This window comes from Molossus molossus, unplaced genomic scaffold, assembly GCF_014108415.1.
Source record: "Molossus molossus isolate mMolMol1 unplaced genomic scaffold, mMolMol1.p scaffold_m16_p_11, whole genome shotgun sequence".
NCBI lineage: Eukaryota > Metazoa > Chordata > Mammalia > Chiroptera > Molossidae > Molossus > Molossus molossus.
Genome location: NW_023425346.1, coordinates 74,826,339 through 74,852,148, shown reverse-complemented (window position 1 = coordinate 74,852,148; position 25,810 = coordinate 74,826,339). Strand labels below are relative to the sequence as shown.

Sequence of the window (25,810 nt, the reverse complement as noted above, 5' to 3'; positions counted from 1 at the left end):
GGTGAGGATAAAAAAAAAAAAGAAGAGTACGAAAGAGATGTAAGTTACTTGTAGAAAAATTAGAGTTTGCTTATCATATAAGATTTCTAGATGCTTCTTTCACTATACATCAATGACATTGGTTTCTTCCACAAGTAATTTAAGTAACTGTTTACAGACCTTTTCTTCAAAGTTTTTGCCTGCTTTAATACTTAGTTCAAACACACTTCAACTAGGGACTCTATTAGGTAACAATACCAAAAGTAAATAATTATAGCTAATATTTACTGAGTATTAACTACATGGCAACAGTAGTCTAAGTCCTTTATATGTATAATCTTATTTATTCTTACAACAACCCAAGAAAATTCAAAATTACAAAACAAAACAAAGGTAAGAAATCAAAATCATATGAGGTTTTTCTGTGGGGTTTTTTTGTTTTGTTTTTTTAAGTTATCTTTTTTCTTTGCATTCATCTTCAGATAGAGCGAGAGGGAGAGAGGGAGGGAGAGGGAGAGAGAGAGAGAGAAACACATTGACTGGCTGCCACCCACATGACCCAGCTGGGGCTGGGGACAAACTGCAACCAAGGCATGAAGCCCTTAGCGGGAACTGAACCCGGGTCTCTCTGGACTGCGGGCCGAGGCTCCAACTGCTGAGCCAAACCAGCCAGGGCTGAGGAGGTTTTTAAAAAACACATCCGTGCGCCCGACCCCCTGGAGAACTTTTGATTCAGCAGGTTTCACAAATCTCCTTCTCTATAGCTTGTCAAGCATACTTTCTCACAGATAATTTTTATTCTAAAATTTATATTTATTACAGGATTGAAAGTCAAGAACTTCTTTTATTATTACTGTTAACTCATTAAATGGCTTTAAATGAATCACTCTTTCCTCCAGTAGAGGAAACATAACTCATAAGTATGTTTAAGACTCAGTAGGTTTCAATCATTTGAGATCCTCAGCTAAAAACAAACACAAAATCTTTACCACATTCTAGGTGTGACTTAACAAAGTGATGCAGGACCAACAGTGTGATATGCAATAAGCTGGAATAGATTTTCAAAATTAATTTTAACGTAAGTGGAGCAAAACACATTAACAAGCCACAAAGAGACGTTCTCAAGAACAGAACTGTCGATAAACTCTTCTCACCTGCTCTTTTCCATAAAAGAAGGCTGAGTCAATGCTATCCCCGTTATGTTTTCCAGTTATCAAAAGAACACCAACAAGGAGAGCAGGAATTCTGGAATAACAAGGGTTTAGAAAGAAAGAGACTGAATAGTAACTATTGACAAGAAAATTCTGAGATGTTCCTTTCAGCAGTTGGAGAGTAAGAGAGAGAGACAGAACTGTTGTTGTATTGATGGCTGTGGGCCAACTAACTAAAGACTGCTCACATTCCTGTATATCTATGGGAACTTTGGATTGATGTCTAGGTGGTTATTTGCACAGATTATTTTTTAGCCAGGCACCATTGAATTCCAGGAGTCTCTGCTCTTTGTTTACTCAGGACTTTCTGGACTGCTGCCCACAGCCAATCCACAGGGGCAAACTTATGTGTGTGGACTCTGCACCTATCCCAGAGCAGGCCCGCTTCACTTTCTCCCACCCCTTTGCCTATAGCTAATATAAATTCTGTCAACACCTTGTATCTTTCTTCCCCCTTTCCTTTACCTAACGTATAGAAACACTTGCAAACTCCGAGACGATGGACATGCTGCCTTTCCTACCTAGCCACGCAGCTGGTAGTTTAAAATCTATGCCTCAAGACCAGTCTTCTCTTTTGCTAGCAGTGGCCTAATAAAGCCTTTCTTTTAAAAACACTTGCAGCTGTGGAAGTCAAAATTTTTTGTTTAACACTGTATATACAGGAATGCAAGCAAACAGAAAACAATTAACTTACCCCCAGCCACATATTATGATGATTCCAACAGGAATTTGTAGCCTCTCTTTCTTTTTCAAAAGAAACAAAGAAATTGCTAGAAGGCCTAAGAACAAGAAACAGAGGTTGAAAGATCCATAGTTACTCTTGATGTTGATCAGACTTCATGGAACTTTACTTAACCATTTTTTTCAGTAGCAGTCTGCAGTTTTTGCCCTAGACTTTACTCCTTCTAGGTAAATGCTGTCCTCAATATTTTGAAGGTTTTCTTAATTCAAAATCATTTGTGTTTTCTCTCATATATTGTGTCTTTACTCAAATCTTGTTTTAGACATGATCATCTGATTCTTTTGACCATGTGTTTGGAATCTAACTATATTTGAAAAAAGGAATTTTTTAAGTGGCTGCAGAACAATTCTAATAAAAACACTCCCATTCTATTGGTGCTAGGAAAGTACCAGCAATTCTTATACAGGTTTTATTTTTAGAAAGTGCCCCAAGTCTAAATGATGGACCTTAGTACAAAGATAGTATGAACTTAATACAAAAGCAAATTTTTAAAGTTCTTAGCTTTCCTTATACCATATACCCAATTATTTATACAAGTAATGTCTTACTTAAATTCTATATAGCTATAGAATCTTACTACTTTAGGATTGGAAGGGACCACTGTTTTAAATTAACACCTTCATTTTACAGATACAGAAACAAGGGTTTGCCCAAGCCTCACAGCCAGCAGAGGGCAGAGCAGTGCTGGAAACTCAGCTCTCTGATCTGAGGCAAGTCCATCTCCACCAGTATTTCTAAAACTCAGATCCATGGACCCCATGGTTCCTAAGACATATTCATCAGGATCTGGAAATGGCTGAGAATTTTTAAGTCTTTCTGGTATATTTTCAATGTAATCACCTAAATGCCCATCTTATAACCAAAGTACAATCTTATGATTTCAGGGCTTATATTTGATTTTATATTCAGTTTGAGCAAAGTGAAGGCCGAATGATATCATAACAGACAGTCCAAATGAGGTTCTGTGGTAGTTTGAAGAGAGAAAAGCAATGATAAAACTAGATCATAAATCCACACATGGAAATAAAGTCAGGCCAAACTAAAAAAAAAACAAACCCTAACCAGAGAAGTGAGTTCTATTTCACATTTCAAACTATGATTCAGATTAGCAAAACATGATCCTTTGTCATGTCGCTAATTAAGAATTACTGAGTTAAAGTTGTATATTATTAGCTGTATATAAGGAATTCATATCTAGATTTACGGTTATATAGATTAAGTAACCTTTTGCTAGAAATAATGTAAATCAACACCAAGGTCCTTCAGAATTGTTTTTTCTTTACAGGGGACCACACATTACTCAAGTTCCAGAGATGCTATAATACCACAGCTCTTCTCTAAATACATTTTTACACTCAAAATTTCAGGTTTTCCAGGGGCCAGGGACACAAGTAACCAATCACAAAAGTGTGCTAATTGTGTTACAGTACTGCGGGCACTCTTTAGTTCTAATGTTCATTATTTCTTCTTGTAAAATGACTGATACAGGAACAGGTCCAGTCTAGCCCTGGATCTCTCGCTGACAAAGCTGTGAGAGCTCCTGCCCGAATCAGCTAAACTCTTTGGGCCTGATTTTCCTCACTTGAAAAATGAGATTTAAACCAGACCAGTGTTTCCAAAAGTGTAGAGACAACAGGTGACACAAGGGTGAACATTGACTAGTTACATGTTTAACATGTGCTTCAAAAAAATTTAACTAGCATACGAAATCTGGGATTTTACTGATATAAGGCTCAATTTATTAAAATAGTGAGTCAATTTTAAGAAAAAAACAAGGATATGTGTGTGGTATGCAGATATGGCAAAAGTCATGAGGATGGTATGCAAATGAGTGAAATAAAAATTGGCTGAATGGGATGATTTAAAATGACACTTTATGTCTAAATTCTGTTATATCAGAATAATCTCAAGGTTAAAGGGTCCCTTCATCAGGATCAGGGAATTCAAAAACATTTTTGGATAGATATTGGTATGCATATTTGAAGAGTGTTTCAGGAAGACTTAACGACTTTTTGATACATTGATCTATTTGCTGCTTTCTTATTCTCATTATAAATTTAGCCTTAATAAACCCAAGTACTAGAGATCAAGTGGCTTTATATGTATTTGGAAAGGAAGTCTTTAAGCTGTTTTAACTTGACATCTTATGAAATCTCTTGTTATGCAAGGTGTACTTGCTTTTAAACAGCTCAAATCATCTCTTTGCACTAAATTGTTCATTGTGTAATTCCTCACCACATTGTTGCTTCACTTCAAAAGCTGTTGACTTAGATTGGGCCCTGCTTTTGATCCTGAAGGCATGAAATCAAAGGCCGGTTCCTCATAGCCACTTCCTGACACCTGCCTCCTGACAGTGACTATCACCAGCTCTACCATTCTACAATTTCCTTTTATGTGCCATTTTACAGGTTCACATTTGTGGTACGAATACAAAACATCCAGCCAGAATGTTTCACAAACACACCAGAATACTTCAAAACAGCAATGTGCTATAAACCATTTTGAATATCCTTTTTGGAGCCAGTTGAACTAAGAAATAGTCTTTCTCACTGGGTACTCTTCTATTTCCATACCTTCTTTTTTTTTTTAATTCCTCACCCGAGGATATTTTTCCTTTTATTTTCAGACAGAATGGGAGGGAGAGAGAAACACTGATGCGAAAAAGACATATTGACTGGCTGCCTCCTGTGTGACCCTGACCGGGGCTAGGGACTGAACTGTAACTGAGGTACCTGCCCTTGACCAGAATCGAACCAGTGACTCTTTGGTCCGTGGGCCAACGCTCTAACCACTGAGCAACCAGCCAGGGCTTCCATACCCTCGTATTCCTTACTTTTTTGTTTTCATATTACCGTGTTTCTCTCTATTTAATAGTATAGTTCTATTAGTTGAGTGCCTACCAGGTACCAGGTATAAATACCCATATTTCACTTAATTCTCAAAATAACTCTGTAAGGTGAGATGACCCAGTCTTACAGATGAGGAAACAAAGACTGCAAAAGTGAAGTCATTTACTTAAAGGTAGAGCTAGAATTTTTGTTTTTTTCAAGTTGAAAAAACAAATTTTTATTGTCTAGAAATATATTAAAAAAAAATTCCCACAAAAGATGCTATTCTCTCATTTCTCCATCTTCTTCCCCTTCTTCAACACCCCTGATATAAAGGACATTATTACACCTTATTAAAACTTCACCCAGGTGTCCAGACAAGGCTCCATCTATGTATTCTTCTGTGTTTGCAACTGCATGTTCATATAGCCACCTAAGATAATAGGTAGTCTTTGTACTCCATTCCCCACTTAGTTTCACCATTACTGGCTTCCCTGTTAACCACTGAGGAAAGGTTTGGGACTGAGGGGCAAACTCATCATGACGACGAGCAAATGCTACAGGCTACTTGCCGCCGACCCAGCAGTCATCCGCCCCTCGAGACTGGAGCACCCACAGCAAAGCCCAGACAGCGGAGCTTCAAGAGCTAAATTTTTTTTTTATCCTCACCCGAGGACATTTTTTCCATTTTCTTTTCAGATGGAGTGGGAGGGAGAGAGAGGAAGAGAGAGAGAGAGAAACATCGACGTGACAGGGACACATTGAGTGGCTGCCAGCTGCACGACCAACCAGGGCTGGGGACAAACTGCAACTGAGGTACACACCCTTAGAGGGGACCGAACCCGGGTCTCTCTGGACCGAGGGCTGATGCTCTAACCACTGAGTCAAACTGGCCAGGGCTAGAATTTTTCATTCAGTTCAGCCAGACACTGCTACTGAGCTCTGGGACACACCTTACATGCCTCAAACCTCTCTGCCCATTCCCTACTTCCTCCACCTGCCTCCAGTACCTGCCTTCTTGGTGTCTCCAAAGGTCTTTGGCTCTAACTGTGGCCTAGAGCCAAAGACCCTGAGGAAAAGGACCATGTGAATGGAAACTGCCCAAACCCAGGCAGAAATCGAGGACATCAGGAAACAGAACTCAGCTTTGCAGATTGCCTATATTAGCAGGTGTAACTAACTGCCTGAGAGAATGCCTTAAACCTGTACTAGGAGACTTCTAATAGATCACCAGAAGCTGAGGGTTTCTAGTGATGGAGAGGGGTCAGACCTAAATTTCCACTCATAATCCAAATTACCTGTCCATAGGTAGGTGCTGTAGAGAGAGCTATACAATAGGACAAACACCAGAATTTGTCCAACAAAATTTTTTTCTTTAACAAAATTCCATATTATCATTCCAGCACAGACAATAGACTGAAGAAAAAATATGAAAAAAACAAAGTCAGTCATATTCATATAGTCATACTCATGTTTTATTCACAGCACATATGTTATAATTAATTCTGTTTAAATTATTGCTGAATAATGATCAACTATTGTATACTAGTTATACTAAAACTTCAAGTTTTGTGGTAAAAAACACCTTTCTTATAGAGTCCTTAACAATCTATATATTCCATTAAAACAGATGACAACATTCTAAATACTAATTTTATCTTTAGTAATAGTTTACATAGAAAATGCTAACTGTTTTTCCCTCTGTAATTTGAGACATGCAATGACTTATGTAGAAAACTAAGACTGTGAGGATTCAATATTTAATGATTCAATTATTTCTATTAAAAATTATCATCAAATGCCATTATTAACCTCAACTTTATATAGTTCAAGACCTATTGCAATATTTGATAAATTGGGCATAAATTAATTGTAATCAAATTCTGATTACATATGGTAAAAAATATTTTTGACTTTGTAAGTGAAAAAATATAGAGAAGTAGTTTTCTCCTCTATAATGGTATAATCAATAAGAAAACCATAGTTCTAAATATCTGTAGGTTTACTAACCTGAGCGATGAGTAAATTAGTTGTAAGCATATGAGGAAGCTGTTTATATTTCTTACTCATAAGAAGAATAGCCAGAGACCAAATCTTAAAGACAAAAGGTTCAAAAGTTAATCTTAATAATTACTTATAGAATTCATTGATTAGCCTCTTTAAAGAATCCACTTTATCCTGGTTCAGAAAGAAATTCCAATATCTTATTTACTTTAATCTGCCTAGTTCCCAAAAGGGTATTAAGATACACTACTATATCCAAAGTAAAATAAAAAGTATGAAGAGATCCTAGCATAAAGTAACTATTCAAAAATGACAGGGTCTTTAAGAACCAATGCCTTGACCAGGGCCATGTTCTAACTCTCCTTACCTTTAGTGGCTGGGGTGGGACACAGGTCCATAGCCAAGCAAAAGAGCTGTAGAGGTTAGATGCAGCTACCATGCATTAAGTTCTCCCTTTTTTATTCCATCACGTTGACTCATGCGGTATCTAAATTCCAGGCTAACTTCAAACAATACACATTGCTTACTTTAAGATTAATTGTCTTGAATTCCTTATATTGCAAAGGACTGGGTTTCTATTCTACACGTACAGTGGCCAGCCAAGTATGCAGGTTGATCTCCTTCTTTCTGCTCCTCTCATTGTCAATCAAAACTTATATTGTCTCTCTCCCCAAAATGCCTTCTTATCAATGGGCATAGATTTTAAGACTATGTAACAGAAGTAAAATTTCCTGAAAATTACATTTATTACACATTTATTTGTTGCCAATATAGATGTTCATCCCCACCTCCTTTCAACAATAAAAGTTGTCTTTTTTTTTTTTTTTAGCCAAAATACTGCTTGAATTCAATAGGCAACTTGATTTATAAAATAGTCTACTTGTCAAATGTGCAAGTATTTAACTTGCGCTAGATATATCAAATAAGTTTAATTAACATGAAATGGGTGGTTGGAAATGATCCTGAGGATCCCTCAACCTCATGATTCTACAGCAGTTATTTGTAAAGTGAATCACCATGTACAGAATGCTTTTCATATATATTGTCACATGTGATCCTTAAACAACCCAAGGAAATAGGTAAAATCATTATGACTTTATAGCTGAGAAAACTGAAGCTTAGAGAAGTTAAGGTAACTCCACAGAGATGTACAGCTAGTTTGTGATAGGGCCAGAGTCACATGCAGGTCCGACTAAACCTCATGCCTTGTCTGCTATACAACTCTAACTCCAGTTAGAAAGACAAATCTGAGAATGCTGATATTATATTTTATGGGTAGGCTTTAGTGTTCTCCATTGCCTACCAAATTAGATTTTTAAATCCCTAATTTTCTGTTACCAAGCTATTTGTGAATTCATTCTGTGGTTTTCATTCATTTTTACAGTGAACTGTACTTACCAAGGAGACCAGGCTAATAATACTTATATCAAAACTAACATTCTGGATGGCATATGCCAATGGCTTAGGGTCCATCGAGGGAAAGGTCAGTAACCAGGCAGAAATGTACATGATTGGCGCAGACACAAATGTGCTTATTACCATCCCTGAGGTTATCTGCAAAAACAAAATCAAATTGAGGAAAGGGTCACAGTCACATTTAAACAATTACCTTAAACTTTCAATAGCCACAGCACAGTAAGGCATTCTAGAATAAAAGGAAGAGTCAGTAAAAAGACATCATAGGATAAGCATGTAATCTAATGCTATATTCCCCCTTTCTGAGAATTCTTAAAAAAAACAACCACACAGTTAAGTTCCCTTGGCTCCTTTTCCAGTCTATGCTCAACTTATATTTGCACATAACAAATAGTAGGCATCCCATAGCTTATGGTTATTGTCTAGGTTCTAGGAAGTGAACCATATTAATGATCTAGTTAAACTGATAACCAGTTTCCTTCCATACTATTTCATGTTTATAAAATATATGCAATAAAAGCAATTCAAAAAGAGAAAAATTATTATGCAAACATTTTACAGATTAAAAATGAAACTGATCTTTGTTAAACAATTTAGTACCTTCATGTTGTATTTCAAAAACATTTACTCTAGTCCTGGCAGGGTTGCTCATTGGTTGGAGCATCATTCTGTACATCAAGTTTGTGGGTTCAATCTCTAGGTGAGACATGTACAGGAGGCAACTGATCAATATTTCTCTCTCACAGCAATGTTTCTCTCTCTCTCACCCTTCCTTTCTCTCTAAAATCAATAAAAACATACCTTTGGGTGAGGATAAAAAAAACCACATTTACTCTGTAGACAACATCTACAATATGCTTACGCACTGATAATAATTTGGTGTTAATTAATTTTCGCTATTTACTGCATTGAGTATGTGGTGGTTGAATTATCAATGCATAAAATAGAATTTTTTGCCTCAAAAGTTCAGAAGTTACCCTTCCATAAATAACCTTTAGGCTTAAGTATAAGTAAAGGTATAAAATACTTGAAACCAGAAAAAATTAATGAAAAATGTCCTGGCTGAATAAAGATCCCAGATTAAATAACTATTGCTATATGCTATTATATGATGCCTCCTTATATACCATAGAGTAACTTACAGATATCAAATTCTCATAAAAATGCCGAATTCTGTGTTTGGAAAATTAATTTTCTACTAACCACACAAACAATCAGACTGAGAAAGTAGTATATACATACAATCTCTACTTCCATGTTGAACTGGGTTGCAAAGATAGCCACTCCTGGTGCCACAGGAAAGATACCATACAAAAATGCATAATTCGATAAACTTGTATGGTTTATTACACTGTCGCCCTTGTCCAAGACTTCCACCATTTCTCTGCACAGAAGTGGCAGCACCAGGCTGAAGAAACAAGAAATGCATCATAACTTGATATCTAAGCATGCTTGTCCCCAAGTGGTAAATTGCTCTAGTAAACTTGGCATTAGGTTATTCTTCCCAGATTATACGCGTGTACGACGTATTCTCTGTATGTCTATTTGTGGACATTTTGTTGAAAGAATCAAGAATTCCATTTAGGACCATTTTAAGTGTAATAATATTCCAGAAATACTTCAAACATTGGGAATTAGGAAGAAAAAAATCAGACATTTTGTTCTACAATAATTTTCTTGCAAAAAGTTTGTAAAAGTTGTAATAATAGCTGCTGTTTCTTGTTTCCTCTATTAGTTCATTGAAATGTTATAAGAAAAAGATCGACAAACTGAGTAAACCTTTTAAAAGAAAAGTACTAAACTCCTTTTTGAAAAACACAGCTGATTTGTATTATGACTAGAGGTTTAAATGGTTCAGATAACAATAACAATGCTGCTCAATTAGGTTCTCAAAACCAGTAGAAAAATAGGTATCTTACAATTAGCTTTTCATCTTTGGAAAGACAAAAAACAGTTTAGCAAAGGAACTGAAACAGAGCAGAAAATAGTGAAACCCAGACCTGGTGAAGAGTCAATTATTAAATCCCTCAGGATTCCATAGAAAAAGCACTATCAACAGTAGCTGAGCTAATAGAGCTTTCCCTTAAAAAGAACAAGACCAAGGTTGATGACATTGTCACAGCAGCACCTAGAGAGATGTGCTAGGATGGAGTAAAGAACTATTCATCTGTGTATGTAATTAAAAAAAAATAGATGAAAATATTAAAGAGGGATCAGAGACCCAGAAAAAGAGACATTAAAAAATGAGAATATTTAAATTCTACTTATAAGTTGATAAAACTATTACTGTTAGAACCATATTTATTACTGTGCCAATACTAATTACTGCTTTATTTCTTAGGTGATAATACCACCATAAATAATATTCAGAATTTATATTCATTTGTATTATATTGAAAATATAGAAACTATTTTATATTACACTGGTCTCATAAATTTAACTGTCAATACAAGAGCTGAACTCAATAGTTAAAAATGCCCCAAGTACCTTGGGCTAATCTTGCGGTAAAATGGGTGTCACCTAGACCATGAAGTATATAACTCCATGGCTAAGGAGCTCAGTAAGCTGAAGAACTATTAACTAAGGCGCTGATAACCTTTTATTTGACGGGCTAGGATCAGATCGTTGATAATAATCATTCATATTGACTTACTTATATTTAGACATTTCAAACACCCTCAGAATTACAGAGTATTTTCTCCAAATCCATGATAAAAATAGTTTATATTCAAAATTATTGTTCTTATCATGACTAAGATGCTTTTGACTTTAGGATTTTAACAGATTTAGAAAACTCAGATATCCAACAAAATTCCTTTAAAAAATTATCGAATTGGGACATTAGGAGATATTAAGTAAAATTATATAAAAACTGAAGAACTAACAGTGTTTATCCTCTAACAATAAAGTGAAAAGGATAACCTACACGGAATAAGGAAATGATTTTCCACAGTACACCAACATATTTCCCTTTAAATCACAATTATTCAGCTAGGAGGGATTATTCTTTTTTGTTTCATTTTGTTTTTTGTTTTTTTAGACCAAGCTGCCTTTAATTCCTTAAAGGGACCAGAAAGCCAGGGCTGTCTGAGACATAATTAGGGGATGGGAGAGGACACTCACCCTGGTTCCTTTGTATCCCTCTCAGTGCATACTATTCAATAAAACAGACCTATCAGGGGAGAGGATAATCTGGGCATCTTTCGGGTCTGGAGAAATAAGGACATTCCGGAGTAGGGCCAAGAAAAGTTCTTCCCAATGAGCTTCTCGGCTCCACCTCTTCCTCTCTCTGCCGCATGTCCTGCTGCGCCGCCCTCCCCCAACCCCATTATTTCGGTCATAAAATATTCAGAATCTGGATGAAGGTTGAGCATTAAGGTCAGCCCTGGAAATGCTGAATCCACACCAAATGCTACCTGTGCCCTCGCATGACATTGCTGGTCTGGGAGCTGCTGTCCCGGGAACCGATGGGCAGGGGCTGCTTGCGCATGCGAGCTTTCACTGGTAACAGAGAGTAAACAACCTCTGGCCCTTTCGCATGCCCTCCCTCCAGGCTCCAGCGCTGGGGAGGCAGCTTGAAAGGTTCCAGAGACAGACAGGAAGAACTGAGTTGCTTGGCACTGGGGTGAGGGCTTTAGGGCAGCTTTCTCCCTAACAGACAGCTGGCAGAAGCCGCTGTTCCTTTGTTGAGCCCTTCCCTGGAAGGATTATTCTTATAAAACTATTTGAAGGAGAAAATAGTTGCAGACACATCCCAATGATCTAAGTAAGACTTTCACAAAATATAATTCCCATGTTAAATGAAACTTACAGTTTAGCTGTGATGAGAAGGGTTAGTACAACAAATGCTGACTTCTTCAGTTTCTTTATTTTTCCTACCATTGTAAGACCAAGATAAAATAGAGCTGATCCAGAAAAAGAATTTCCAAGTCCATCAAGAAAATTTTCCATATATTCGGGCACCTTTTGATGAAGGATAAAATTGAAGGCAATGCCAATGAAGACCATAAATACTATTGGGTTCTGTAATACTCGTAGAAGTCCAAGTCCCACAATTTTTACTTTGTTTTGAGAAGCATTCTGACTGTCTTTCCACTTCTGGATTTCACAAAAAATGAACCCTATAGGGTTTAACATCATAAGAGATATTGGTGCCACCAAATAAATGTACTGGAGATATTCTGGGTATGTAGTTTGATATAAAGCTTCAACTGCAAAAAAAGAGTTAAAATCAATTTTAAAAGGATTATCACAGAAACATGTTAACAAATTATGTACATAACATTTCTGTGCGTAATTATAGCATATTGTAAATCAAATCTAAATAGTGCCGATCGACCGCATTAGCCTTGTTTTATTAAAAAAAAAACCATTTTAGTAAGAAAGTTAGAAAAAAGGAAAACATACTATGTTAAATAACATGTAGCTTAGAAAATGACAATCAACTTTTACAAACTATTTTTCGTAATACCCACTAAAAAATTCAAAGTAAAATTACTGTAACAAAATGTTTAAGTAGTAATAGCAACAAGGTGGCTGGCTGCTGGTTGCCTTGAGAGAGACGTTTTACTGGAGAGGTGAGGCAGAAGTCAGGGTACAGAAGATTGAGGAGCAAGTAGGAGACAACTCAAAAATAAACACTGAAGTGAAGTCCAAGCTATACAGGAGAAGCAGGGAAGATGGGACATGGTTGACAGAAAAGAGACTGGAGTTCCCCACAAAGTCTAAGAATGGAAGTTTAGGAATTCAGAGTAAGTCAGAGAGTGAGCTATTGAATTTAATATTTCTCAGAGGAGTAGGTCCAGGATAACCCAGGATGGCTATGTTAGTTGGTGACTGAAATGGAGTAGAGAAAAACATCACTGGAGATAAAGAGGGCAGAGAAATTGATGGGTAGTTTACATTGATGCTCAAGTCAAACAAGATAATGGCAAAACTTGGGAGCAGAGAAAGATAACAGTGAGCCAGACATTCAAGTCTTCAATGAATGAGTAGGAATGACTAGTATGAGGTCAGCAGATGACAGCAATGGGTTTGACCATGAGGCATTTTTTACAGAAGAGCAAATAATAATGGCTAGCAGTGGTACAAGGTGGCTATGAGGATGCCAGTCCTATCTACCATTGCTCATGTAGTATGTAAGTGATGAGAAAATGGGCAGCCTAGCCTCCATTGGAGGAATGAAAGGGAATACATGGCTTTAGGGAAGACCAGTAAAGATACTGAAGAATTTGGGATGGGAAGGTGGATAAGAAATGTTTGGGAGTGGAGTCATATAATGCACATTTAACTAACACAAATTCAACTCTTCTCACTAAGGAAAACAAAGTTTTGTGGTGTGTTGTTTCCCTCCCATAAAGCACGTTCCCAAATGCAAATGAATTACTTCACTTGCTGTTCAATGAAGGACAATGCTAAAAAAAACATCAGGCTGTGTTAGACATAGGAGAAATGGTACAATATACACAAAGTATGTGTGCTATATTTTGTAGGTGATATGAGATTTCTCAGGGGTTTGACTGTACATGACGACTTCAGAACCTAAACACTGCATAAGTTAAGTCTCCTCAGAAGGGGTATGTATGTGGATTGGATCAGACTTTCAGCAGTTTCTTGGCGGAAGTGAGGGTAGTAACCTGGTCGTGCGTTGATCAGGACAACTTAGAGCCTTGAAAGCAATCTGGTCTCTAGGCACATTTTTGGCAGTGAGTTCTGAAATTAATCATCCCAATATATAAAGGCTGATTCATAATGATTTGAGGTTAAGAAAGACAAATGAACAGCCACAAGGAGAGAGGCACTCATGTGAAAACATTTAAAAGGTTAGCTTTCTCAATTTACATCAAGATAGAGTTGACAGGAAAATATGTTTACTTACTCAAGATACATAAATTCAGTTAATGTCATGCACATGATCTGTTCAAGTTATGCAACTAGATTATATAAGCTGTGGAAGTTCACTTTGTTCTTATTAGCTAAAAACTACTTTTTGTAAGATTCAATTCCCTTCCTTTTAGTTAAGCACATACAGAGGTCTATAATAGCTCTGAAATGAACAGTGATTGATTAAATAAAACATATTTGATTACATAAAATTTCACAAATTCTTTCCAATTTCCAAACCAGATATACTAGCTCTATAATTCTTAGTGGTTTCTTTCATGTTTCATGAGGTTTTATCTTTTAAGTAAAAAAAAAAAAAGCCCGACTTTCATTGGTTGGAGCATTGTATGGTACACCAAAAGTTTGTGGGTTTGATTCCCAGGTCAGGGCACATATCTAGGTTGTGGGTTCAGTCCCTGGTCAGGGAGCGTATGAGAGGTAACCAATGATGTTTCTCTCTCACATCAATGTTTCTCTCTCTCTAAAATTAGAAAAAAAAATTCCTCAGGTGAGGATTAAAAAACAGCACTTTTGATAACTATTTCTAGGTAGCTATACTTTTTCTGATCAGATATTCTATCTCCAAGAGAAAGACATTCATACCTGCCCACCACTCATTTTTAAAAATAGAAGTATATGTTGGAAAAGCCTTGTTTTTTTCAATCCGAGCACAAGAATTTCCCCCAAATGCCAAGATAAATACATAAACTTCGACAACTTACAGCCTACAAAGCACCTTAAGTAAATGCCTTTTTCCAGAATTTACTTTCCTGGCACCCTAGCATTTAATCACCATCACATAATAGACTTCAGATTGTTTCAATACAAATTTGGGCAACAGTCTTTACTATATATGGCTAGCCAGTCACTGAGTACTTTCTCCTTTTTCAGGTTTTGTATTTTCTCCTCTTGATTCCTACTACTACCACTGGTCAGAAATTTCAAAACCGAGTTACTTAATATGTTTCCAACCAATATCCATTTGGTTTTTCTGCTCCCCCCCCCTCATCCATTTTATTCACTTTCAGAAAATAAGATTTCCCACAGCTCTCACCACCCACAAGAACAGCTATGGAATCTTTCTTTGACATTCACAGTCCAGTCTCCACAAGTGGCCTCCTATTTACCCAGCTCATCTCTCCTCAGTGTAAAGCCTCCATCAGCCAGTTTAATATCATAGTTACACCAGACAAATACCAGGTTCATAACTAGTTCTACATGCTGACCATCATCTCCCAACTTCTTGAAGTCTCTCCTTTCTTAGCTAACTCTTGCCTACTGTTTAAGGCCCATCTCAGGTACCACTTCTTCCACCAAATCTTCAGTCTATATCAGGGACATCCTCTTCTCTGGATGGCTCTGGAACTAGTTTCATATTAGTGTACTTCAAATAATTCTAAGTTCCTTGGAGGCATCATTTTATAATCCCCAGGCCAGGCACAGCACTAAACAAATCTGAAAATAGTGGCTGAATGGAATTAACACATCAATGAATGTCAAAGGTTTCAGACAGAATAAAAATGTATAACACACAGTAATTTTTATCTAATTGTTATTTGTTAACCCATTTTCTTTTTATATCCAACTTTTCTTCTGTTTTCATATTCTGAATACTTATTAAGCAGGTTATTATTGGGGTATTTTAAGTCAGTTGAAGAGGTATGTGAAGGCAAAAGTAGTCTAGTGGGACAGCAAAAAATTGGGAATAAATGTTAAATTACTAGAAGACTATGGTTAAACATTAAAATTTCAGTCCATTTCTGCCATTTATTTGCATAATTACTTAACATTATGTCTTTATAAATTGGTAGTGCTATTCTTTTGTTACTAATAGGAAGATGGTTTTTCAAATCTGAAAAAAATATACATGAAAGCAGTGACCCATACTAACAAATTAGATTTATAATCACTATATCAACTATTAAGTTCTAATTAGTTAATACTTAGAAATAAAGCTCTTGGGGGAGGAGAGTATCCCACCATGAGGAATTATTATATAGCTTTGAAGAACTGAGAGACAAAATTAGCCACCCACTGTGGCTCCAATTTTAATTCCAGAAGGTTTTCAATCTCTAGCAAATAACACAAAGACCCAGACAAGATCATTCTATTATTTAATGGCATATAGTTAAATGCTTCATTTCCTTTTTGTTTGTAGCTCAAACACTAGAGCATAATTATGATTAGTCAAGGTGCTTATGCTATCAGCATTATTTGAGGAATAAATTATAGGATTTAACTATGCACTATTAGTAGCTGAGCTAATAGAGCTTTCCATTCTGATTTGCTGAAATCAGCATTTCACCTTGGTTTTGTCTCACACTCAGATTTCTTTAAGTACCTTTGAAAAGCCTGTTCTTAAGCTCTGGCTTGGATGGCTCTGTTGGTTGGAGCAAAGTTCCATACACCAAAAGGTGTCAGGTTTGACCTGCGGTCAGGGCGACCCAGATTGTGGGTTTGATCTCAGGTCAAGCCAGTCCATGTTTCACTCTCTCTCTCAAATCAGTGAAAAAAGAAAACAAAAGAATTGTTCTTAAAAAACAGAGAACTTCCTTCTTAGTCTGTAATATAGCACTGTAGTTTTCTGTCACTTGAGTATAAATCATTTTAATGTAGTTTCATAGACCCTTATAAGCGTCATAATGTAGAGAAAAGAAACATGACTATACCTTTTCTTTATTCATTATGTGTCTTCTCCTGAGTCACCCGTAAACTGGACTAATGTGAAACAAATGTAGTCTTAGAAAGGACATTTCTTATGAGCTATGATGTTTATCTGTGAACAAGAGAATGGGAATTCCTGGGAGAGGCCACGTAACAAATTGAGTCCTCTCTAGAGACACAGTCTCCTCAGAAGGCAGATGGGCATGGACGGCAATAGTAAATCACCTCTTTGGAACAGATACAGGGCCCTGCAGTTCTGTATCACACCTTCCAATCTACAGGTATATATAAAGCACCTTCTGTCTATATTATTGGATTCTGGTAAAGTTATTGTCTACAATCTAAACTCTTATATTATTTGTGACTTCAAAAATTTTTTTAAATCCCACAAATATTACAACTGTAAGCATAATCATTAGGGAAACAGAGCTAGCATGCTGCTGGAAACATGATTATTACCAGATTCACTGATTTAATATGGGACATAAGAAAAGCAGTGATGAACATGGCTGACTACGGTTTTTAGTTGGAGATTCTGCCTTGATATAAAAATGGATAACCTTGCAGGCCAGCGTGGCTCAGTGGATTGAGTGTCATCCAATGGATTGAGAGGTCCTGGTTCAATTCCTGGTGGGGGCACATGCCTGGGTTTCAGGTTCAATCCCCAGGGGGGAGGGGGGCGTGCAGGAGGCAGCTGATCAAAGTTTCTCTCTCACATCGATGTTTCTCTCTCTCTCTCCCTTCCTTTCTCTCTGAAAGATCAATTTAAAAAAACATATTTTTAAAAATGGGTAAACTCATTTAACAGGTCTTTTTCCACTACTACTCATTTTATAAAATATTTTTAGACTAACATAAAGATAATAAAATGTTGATTCTCTTTGAAAGTAATGTATTGCAAGGGCTAATTGGGTCTTCGGCATGTTATATAACTGTGTGACATAAGAGAATGCCCAGGATTCAGAACCAGAAGACCTAGGTTTGGGTCTCAGGCAACTGAAAGCTATCTGACCTGGGATAAGGCAATTAAATCTCTGTAAGCCTGTCTCCTTTCTTAAAAACGAGGATAATAATATCTGCCCCACCTCAAATGAGATAAGTAAATAAGAAAGAACTCTATAAACTATAAAGTTACGAATGTTAGTTCTATTTAGTTATGGGCTTACTAATCTATGAGAGCCTGAAACTATATACTTATAGTTGATGTCTAAATTAAGATACAGCAATATTTATTAAATATTTAACACTACAATACTGAACCACATCTTAGGAGGTCCTTATACCATAAATACCTTGATGAATTTACATTATTAATGCAGCTCAGAAGAGGTGGATACACACAGTAACTCCTTGCTTTTATTTCCACCGTCTTTATTTAAATAACTGGTTCATTCTTAATTTTAAAATGCAATAACCTTAAAGAAACACCTATCTAGTTTCTGACTATTTATAGCTCAGTTATCTAACAGACTAGTTTTTCCTCTCTCATAAACATCCTGCTTTACTCATAGCTATTTTATTTTTAAGGTATATCTCTGTTTCCAGTCAAAGAGATGGAGGAGGGTTAAAGGAGGAGAAAGATGAAAAGTCCACCAAAATTCTTCTAGTGCCAGTGGTGAGGTATTCGGGGGGGGGGGGGGGGGGGGTTAAAACTACTGGATAAGAAATCTGAACGTGAATGGTAGATTTCAGTTGTCCATTTTATTAAGTTTTTTTCAGTCTCTTCTCGGAAGCTATATCATCAGAAAGGCCTTTACTGACACCCCTGCCTCAAGCATCACCTTCGCATTCCTATCCCTCTATACTACTTTACTTTTGTTTTATGGCTTGTGTTATTATTTGATATTATTTTAATTTGATTTTCCCATTAAAATATAAATTCAATATGCACAAGAATATTGTTCACAGGTGTATTCCTAGCAGCTAGCACAGTCACTGGTACATGATAAGTCCCTATGAATGAATGAATGAATGAATGGATATGTAAAATTCAGGTTCTCACATTATGATACATGATCTAAGCACAATATAAACTTTATTTTAAAATTAGAAATATAAAAAAGTAGTTACTAAATGTACATTTTCTTAGTGGCAGCGTATTCTGGAAAAAGATGATGTTTCAAAATATCTCAACATTTCAAACTGGTATGTTTACTGTTTCTTTTTCTTCTTCTTCTTTTTTGGTTAATCCTCACCCAAGAATATTTTTCCATTGATTTTTAGATAGAATGAAAAGGTGGGAGGGAGGAAGGGAGAGACAGAGAGAGAGAGAGACAGAGAGAGAAACATCGATGTGAGAGAGACACATCGATTGGGTGCCTCCTACATGACCCTGACTAGGTCCAGGGATCAAACCTGCAACCCAGGCATGTGCCCTTGACTGGAAATCAAACCCGTGACCCTTCAGTCCTGGGCCAACACTCTAACCACTGAGCAAAACCAGCTAGGGCTATGTTAACTGTTTCATCAGGAAAACATACACACAAATAAATGTAAAATTAGGCTGCTTACAAAGAGTTAGAAAGGTAAAGAAGGAAAAGTTAGAAAGGTGAAAAATCCCTCACCATTTTTGTTCTTAAACAAGAAATTAACTTCAACTAAAGCACATCAACATTTTGAAGAACAAGCTAAAAAATGAGCCTTACTATAAAATAATATATATTGTAGATGGTAAGAAAAACAAGAAATGAAAAAAGTCATAACATTCCACTGCTAACATTTAAAAATGACTTTTTATATAGACATATGCCTGTATTTTTTACATAATTTATCTGATATCTTCTAGAAATTAAACTTCTTTCATATGTGACCATTGAGAAGAAAAATAATACTATTTGAAAGAAAATGCACAAAGTTTATTTGGATATTACCTTAACTTCAAACACATATTAGGATTATATAAATCATCCTAATTTAAGACATATTTAAGAAAAAATATGAAAGATTTCTCAGATATAAGAGTAAGTATCTATCACTAACAAATGCTTAGATAAATTAAAATTTTAAATTTCGGTACCTTCTAAAACACTAATTTTTTCAAAACTTGAAAAATAAAAAATAACTTACCTATAGGATATCCCAATGCAAAGTCATTACTTTGTGTAGCAAAAATGGGGAACAGTCCAGCTTTGCTAAATCGACTATCAGGACTGGCAACTAATAAGGTTAATATGCATACAATGAAAAATACAGAAGCTTTGGCAATTAAGATGCTATAAAGGAAAGACCAATCCACGTTGGAAAAATTAAGTACAACCATGTTTTTGAATAACAAAGCTGGAAGTGCAAATCTGGAGACAAAATTTCCCAGTCCTTTGGCCTGTGTTGATGTTATAACATTGGCCCTTCCTGCTACATAGCCACAAAAGACTATACCAAAGCATTCCAGTAAGGCTGGAAAAAGCCTTGTTATTGACATTGAAGGTGGGTCATTAGTGGAATTAAATCCATGCATTACTGATGAGGACAAGGTGTTGGTCATATTGACTGCAATGGTTAAGTTCTTGGCAGGTAAATCAGAAATAGAATTCATTTTCTTTCACTCTTTAACTCCAACCAGATCTCTGGAAAGAAAGAATAAAGATTCAGTGTGACAATCAGTAGGAAGAATTCTAGTTGAAAGGATGCATTGGCAAACCTAGACTTATTAAATATCCAAAGAAATAACATATTTTTCTTCAACTACTATTAGGGAAAAATACAAATGAAAAAAGGGGGTGGAGGGAGTGTTTCCTAGCTAACAGTAACCTCTTTACTCTTAAAGGTGAGTCAGTACAAAATATTTATATTGTTGTCCTATATTCAGTATCAGACTAGAGTAATACAGCTGCAGTGGTGCCCTGGGGTCCTCTCCAGTGATCCACCCTCGAGCTCCACCTAGTGACTCATAGAGCATGGAGCTCACAGAGTCTCTGCTGAATGGTCACCTGCTTCCAAATTCTCCAGACATTTCAGAAGTTCTCAGGGTTACATCAAGGAGACACACTAAACAGAAGGGGTCTTTCCAGCCTATGGTCATACTTGACTATAGGATAGGAATAAGGGTATAGTAGAGTATCACTTATCAACTTTGAACCAGTACCTTATAATTTGTGTCTCACTTCCTCACCTGTATAATGATAATAATAGTACACACTTTATAGGAACTTGAGATTATTCAAGTAAAGCTCTTACAATCACATCTGGAACAAAGTAATCACTTAACAAAAGTTAAATATAATTCTGGTAGCATGTTAAGAGAGAGTGAAACAAAAAAAATGATGGCATCTCACCAACCTACTCTTAGTTCCTTTTATACCAGCCACTCATATTGACCTTCTTGAATGTCCCAGTCCCTTCATGCTACATGGACTCTGCACATGCTGTTAGCTCTAAAATGTCCTCTTCTCTATCCACCCACCACTCTCCACATAATAACACCTACTCTTTCTCCAAATCATATAGTTCAGGATTGCCTTTTTCAGGTAAGGCTTCTCTGACCCCACAGCCAGGCCAGGAGTCTTTCTCAAATAGAATCATGTTCCTTATCTTCAGGCCACTTTCCTCATTTTATAATTATACTATGCATTACAGTAACTGTTTTATATCTATCTCCTTTACTAGACTTTAAGCGCTACAGAAACAGGGTCTGTGCATGTTTTTGTTTACTGTTGTGTCCCTACCACCTAACAGTGCGTGGCACACAGGAGACTCCCTATGTGTATATTTATTTCACCTTTTAGTGAATCCGTGTTCTCTTTCAGGTACTATCTAGTTCATGGATAGAAATTTCTTCCTCTCTCTCTTTTTTTAATGATAAAGTATTCTATGTTTTTCACTATAGCAACAGGCCCAAGACCACACAATGCATTCTAAAATGTTCTAAAGCTGTTCAGAAAATGCTAAATCAAGGAAAATTCTTTATGCTAATATTATAATACTTATCAGACTCCCCTCTTGCTGCTAGGGACACAGGAACATGAGGTTCAGATATCTGCAACTAATCAGCTCTTATTAGTAACTTGAAATTAACATGACAACAGCTGCCAATTTATAAGTAATTATTCTGGGTTAATTATCTAAAGTGACCTTACATAAGGTAAAAAGTAAAAAACTCCTTCCTGAAATTTACAATGTCCAAGTTAAGTTCTCAAACACCCACATCACATAAAAAAGACTCAGATGGCAGGCCAGAGATCAGCAACAATTGATACTCAGGGTTGTAAATGAGATAATTTTCTCTGGTATAAGGGGAACCATTTAAAAATTTACATTTAATCTGGATCAGGACAAGTATTTTTCTACTAGGATTAGATAGGAGTGGTCAGTATACACAAAACCTACAATATTCACATACCTGAAGTTTAGCAAGTAAGCATCAAATTATATCCTGGGAAAGCTATTGGTTGGTACAGGTACCCATAGTTGAAGTAGGAGCTGGTAAACAATTAAACAAAGGTGTTAAACATTTGGAGACTTTAAAAATCAGTGCTAAAGAATAAGGTGATAAACTAGCCTAGTCTTCTGTTATTTTTTTCAAAGTTCCCTATACATATTTCTTTGCCTAGAGTATTAATAACTAATACTGCTCACTACCCCTTATTTGTACCACACTCGCATTATCTTTTTTTTTTTTTTTTTTTTTTAATCCTCACCCGAGGACATTTTTCCTTTTTTTTTTTCAGACAGAGTGGAAGGGAGAGAGAGAGAGAAACATCAACATGAAAGGGACACATCGAGTGGCTGCCACCCACACAACCAACCAGTGCCGGGGATAAACTGCAACCGAGGTACATGCCCTTAGCAGGAACCAAACCCAGGTCTCTCTGGACCGCAAGCCGATGCTCTACCGCTGAACCAAGCCAGCCAGGGCTGCATTATCTTTTTTTTATCCTCACCCGAGGACATTGTTTTCCCCAATATTTTGTTCAGATAGAGTGGGAGGGAGGGAGAGAGAAACATCGATGTGAAAGGGACACATCGAGTGGCTGCCACCCACATGACCCAACCAGGGCCGGGGACAAACTGCAACCAAGGTACATGCCCTTATCAGGAACCAAATCCGGGTCTCTCTGGACCGCTGGCCGACGCTCTAACCGCTGAGCCAAACCGGCCAGGGCCACAGTCACATTATCAATGCATTCCAATACTTTTTAAATCAACAGTTTTAACTAAACTAGTGGATGTTAAGTGAAAAGTCAAAAAGACGAACCCAATTTTGGTTCTTATCTCTTATCAACCCTTTGGGCAAGTTACCTAGCTTCTCACAACCTTAGCTTCCTCAACTAAAAAATTAGAGTTGGAGGTTTTATACTAAGCTTATCACAGTAGTTCATCACAAAGTAGTATTTTAAGAAATGGTAGCTTTGAAGTGATCCTATTTCTGAGAATGTATCCTAAGAATCCTGAAACACCAATCTGAAAGAATGTATGCATCCCTATGTTCATAGTAGTGTTATTTACAGTAGCCAAGATTTGAAAACAGCTCAATTGCCCATCAGTAGAGGAGTAAATAAAAAAGCTGTGGAACATTTACACGAGGGAATACTAAGTGGTTGTAAAAAAAAGAACTCTTACCTTTTGTGACAGCATGGATGAACCTGGAGATTATTAAGCTAAGTGAAATAAGTCAGACAGAGAAAACCAAATGCCATATGATCTCACTCATTCGTGGAATCTAATGAATAAAATAACCTGATGAACAAAATAGAGACAGAGGCATGAATACATGAAAGACTGATGGAGGTCAGAGGGAAGGGAGATGGGGGGACTGGATGAAAGAATGTAAAGAGATTATTCAAATAATTATTCAAAGAACATATATGCATAGCCCATGGACACAGACAACAGTGTGGTGATGGCCTGAGGGAGGGGGGCAGAGGCTGGGTGGAATTGGGTGACGGAGGGGTAAATGAGGATTAACTGTAATAGTGTCAACAATAAGTTGAAAAAAAAAAATGGTAGCAACTTCTATTAGGAGTTGTAGCTCAATAAAAATAATAACAAATTAAATATAATTCATTGTCCTGTGCCAGTTCTTCAAACAATACTTGTTATTATAGATCCTTCAACTAAAATAGAGGGACAGGGTGGGTCATAAAGTTATCCATTTTTAGTCTGTGCCAAACAATTAAGAGGAGTTCAATTTAATTTAGTTTGATCTTAAATAGTTGTTAGCAGGGAAGAGAGAGCTCTTCATTTTTCTCAAGGTGATGGTCAAATAGTTGTAGTAATGCCCAAGTTTATCTTTTAGTTAGTGGAAAATTAAGAGAAAAACTGGAAAGTAATTGGCCCCTTTCCATGAGTTTTCTTTTAATATTCCTCAACATTATAAAAGAAATGCCTGCTAGTTGAGGGAAAATCAAAATAACCAAAAAGGACTTAGAAAGTTTTATCTTATCTTAATCTTTCTCCCCTCCCCAATGGGTGGAAAATACGCTTTCCAAAGCATTCTTCTAAAATGGACAGGAACCACAGCAATGAAAGATTTTTGAAAAGTTACATCCAGTCTTTTCATCTCATTAAAACAAGGCTTGTTACGGAACAAACAAGCTGATCTGTCAGTAAAAGAACACACTGACCACTCACTGGGGCAGGGAGTGGACAAATGCTATATACTAACAACTTCAGGCTACTTCATATTTTGTTTCAATAACATCAGAAAACCACTGAAATTGTAAATAACATATTATTAAGTAAAAATGGGGAAGAGGGTTCTGATTAACTTCAAAGAGGAAGCTTTAAACTCTTAGGCTGTTTATTTCTCAAACGCCCAATATCCTTTATCCCAAGGTAAAATCATAATACAGTGTGTTACTATTAAAGCACCCTTCAACATCAACAGTCACACCATCCACCCACTCCCACCTACTTGCAGGGGACCAAATGTCCTTCCTAGAGACCCAGCGTAGGGAGCATTGAGCACTGCTCTTCCTTCTCATCAGGGATAGACTTTGGTCCTCCACGATAAGGGTGTGGAGAGTCGCTAACCATATAGGCCGCCCAGAGAACAGCTACCACCCAATGCCTGGGCAGGCAGCAGTGGAAGTGGAAAGGCAGCTTGAGGTCTGTGGCTAGAATGAAAAGTTGGTCCTCCAGCTTTCCCAGGGCATGGGAGTCACAACGTCAGAGTAACTGACATGATCTGAAAAGGGGTAAGGGAGAAAATTTGGAGCAACTCTCCAAGCACATGGGCAGAAGCTCCCAGGAGGGCAGATACCAAGGCCATTGAGATAAAGGGAAGAGTCTGAGAATGACAGGGTGGAATGAGGTGCTCCTCATACTAGGAAATGGCAATCCTGTCACCAGAGGGGACTAGCAAGCAGGCGCAGGTAGTGGGCTGCGGGCCTGGGCGCCAAGGGCTGGCTGGTAGCTGCCCACCTACTCAGACCCGGGGGTCGGGGCCACCGGGGGCCCATCTCACCTGCTATGTCTGCAGCCCCAGGGCCGCGAGGGGCATTCGGTACTTGCAGTGGGCCAAGCAGGCAGGAAATCACCGTCATCTCCCACCCACAGCGCTCCTCGCAGAGAGCTGCCAGTTGTCGGCAGCAGGAGCTCAATCACGTTCCACGAAAGTGAGGTACTGAGAAGCCGTGGCCGGGTCAGCTCCTCCCGGCGCCGGCCCTGCAGCCCCGCCCCGCCCCCAGACCCCGCCTAGCCAGGCCCGCCCCGCCTTCAGGCCCCGCCCCTCTCCGCGTGCCTCCCAGCTGCAGAGCCTCCGGGCCCGCTCTTTTGCTCCGCCCTGGCCGCCCGGACGCCCAGGCACTGAGCTCCCGGCCCCGCCCCCAGCGAGAGGCCCAATCCCTAGACTCAGGCGGCGGGACTTCCGGCCGACTGGCTTCTGCAAGATGGCGGCTGCAGTCGGTATTTCTAGTCTTGTTTTCCTAAACTGAGATGCAGATGTCTTTAGTCTTTCCCTTTAACCCCAGCTTCGTCTGATTCGCCAAGTTCCTCTCTTAGTTAACCTAATCGTGTTTATAGCACAGAGTTTAAACGCAAGGACTTAAGAGTGAGACCTAGGTCAGAATCCTGCCTTCGATTTTCCCAAGGCAGTGTGACCTTGGCTTTCCTAAATCAGAGATTAAAATGTCTGTGAAACTTTAGC

The 25,810-nt window shown here is 37.6% G+C and overlaps 1 protein-coding gene and 1 pseudogene across 1 annotated transcript in view; both read right to left on the bottom strand.

Moving 5' to 3' along the window:
- GPR155 (G protein-coupled receptor 155) overlaps nucleotides 1-23,331 on the bottom strand; it is a 43,825-nt gene extending 20,494 nt beyond the window's left edge. The window contains exons 1-10 of the mRNA XM_036254702.1: nucleotides 23,284-23,331; nucleotides 22,064-22,143; nucleotides 19,795-20,291; nucleotides 11,993-12,392; nucleotides 9,423-9,588; nucleotides 8,163-8,318; nucleotides 6,771-6,854; nucleotides 6,059-6,176; nucleotides 1,885-1,969; nucleotides 1,134-1,224 (exon numbers count right to left, since the gene is read on the bottom strand). Of these exons, the coding sequence (XP_036110595.1) occupies nucleotides 1,134-1,224; nucleotides 1,885-1,969; nucleotides 6,059-6,176; nucleotides 6,771-6,854; nucleotides 8,163-8,318; nucleotides 9,423-9,588; nucleotides 11,993-12,392; nucleotides 19,795-20,260 (1,566 nt within the window). The 5' untranslated portion in view covers nucleotides 20,261-20,291; nucleotides 22,064-22,143; nucleotides 23,284-23,331. The remainder of the gene's footprint in view (nucleotides 1-1,133; nucleotides 1,225-1,884; nucleotides 1,970-6,058; nucleotides 6,177-6,770; nucleotides 6,855-8,162; nucleotides 8,319-9,422; nucleotides 9,589-11,992; nucleotides 12,393-19,794; nucleotides 20,292-22,063; nucleotides 22,144-23,283) is intronic.
- LOC118625645 lies at nucleotides 5,043-5,299 on the bottom strand (annotated as a pseudogene).
- Nucleotides 23,332-25,810: the final 2,479 nt, after the last annotated feature.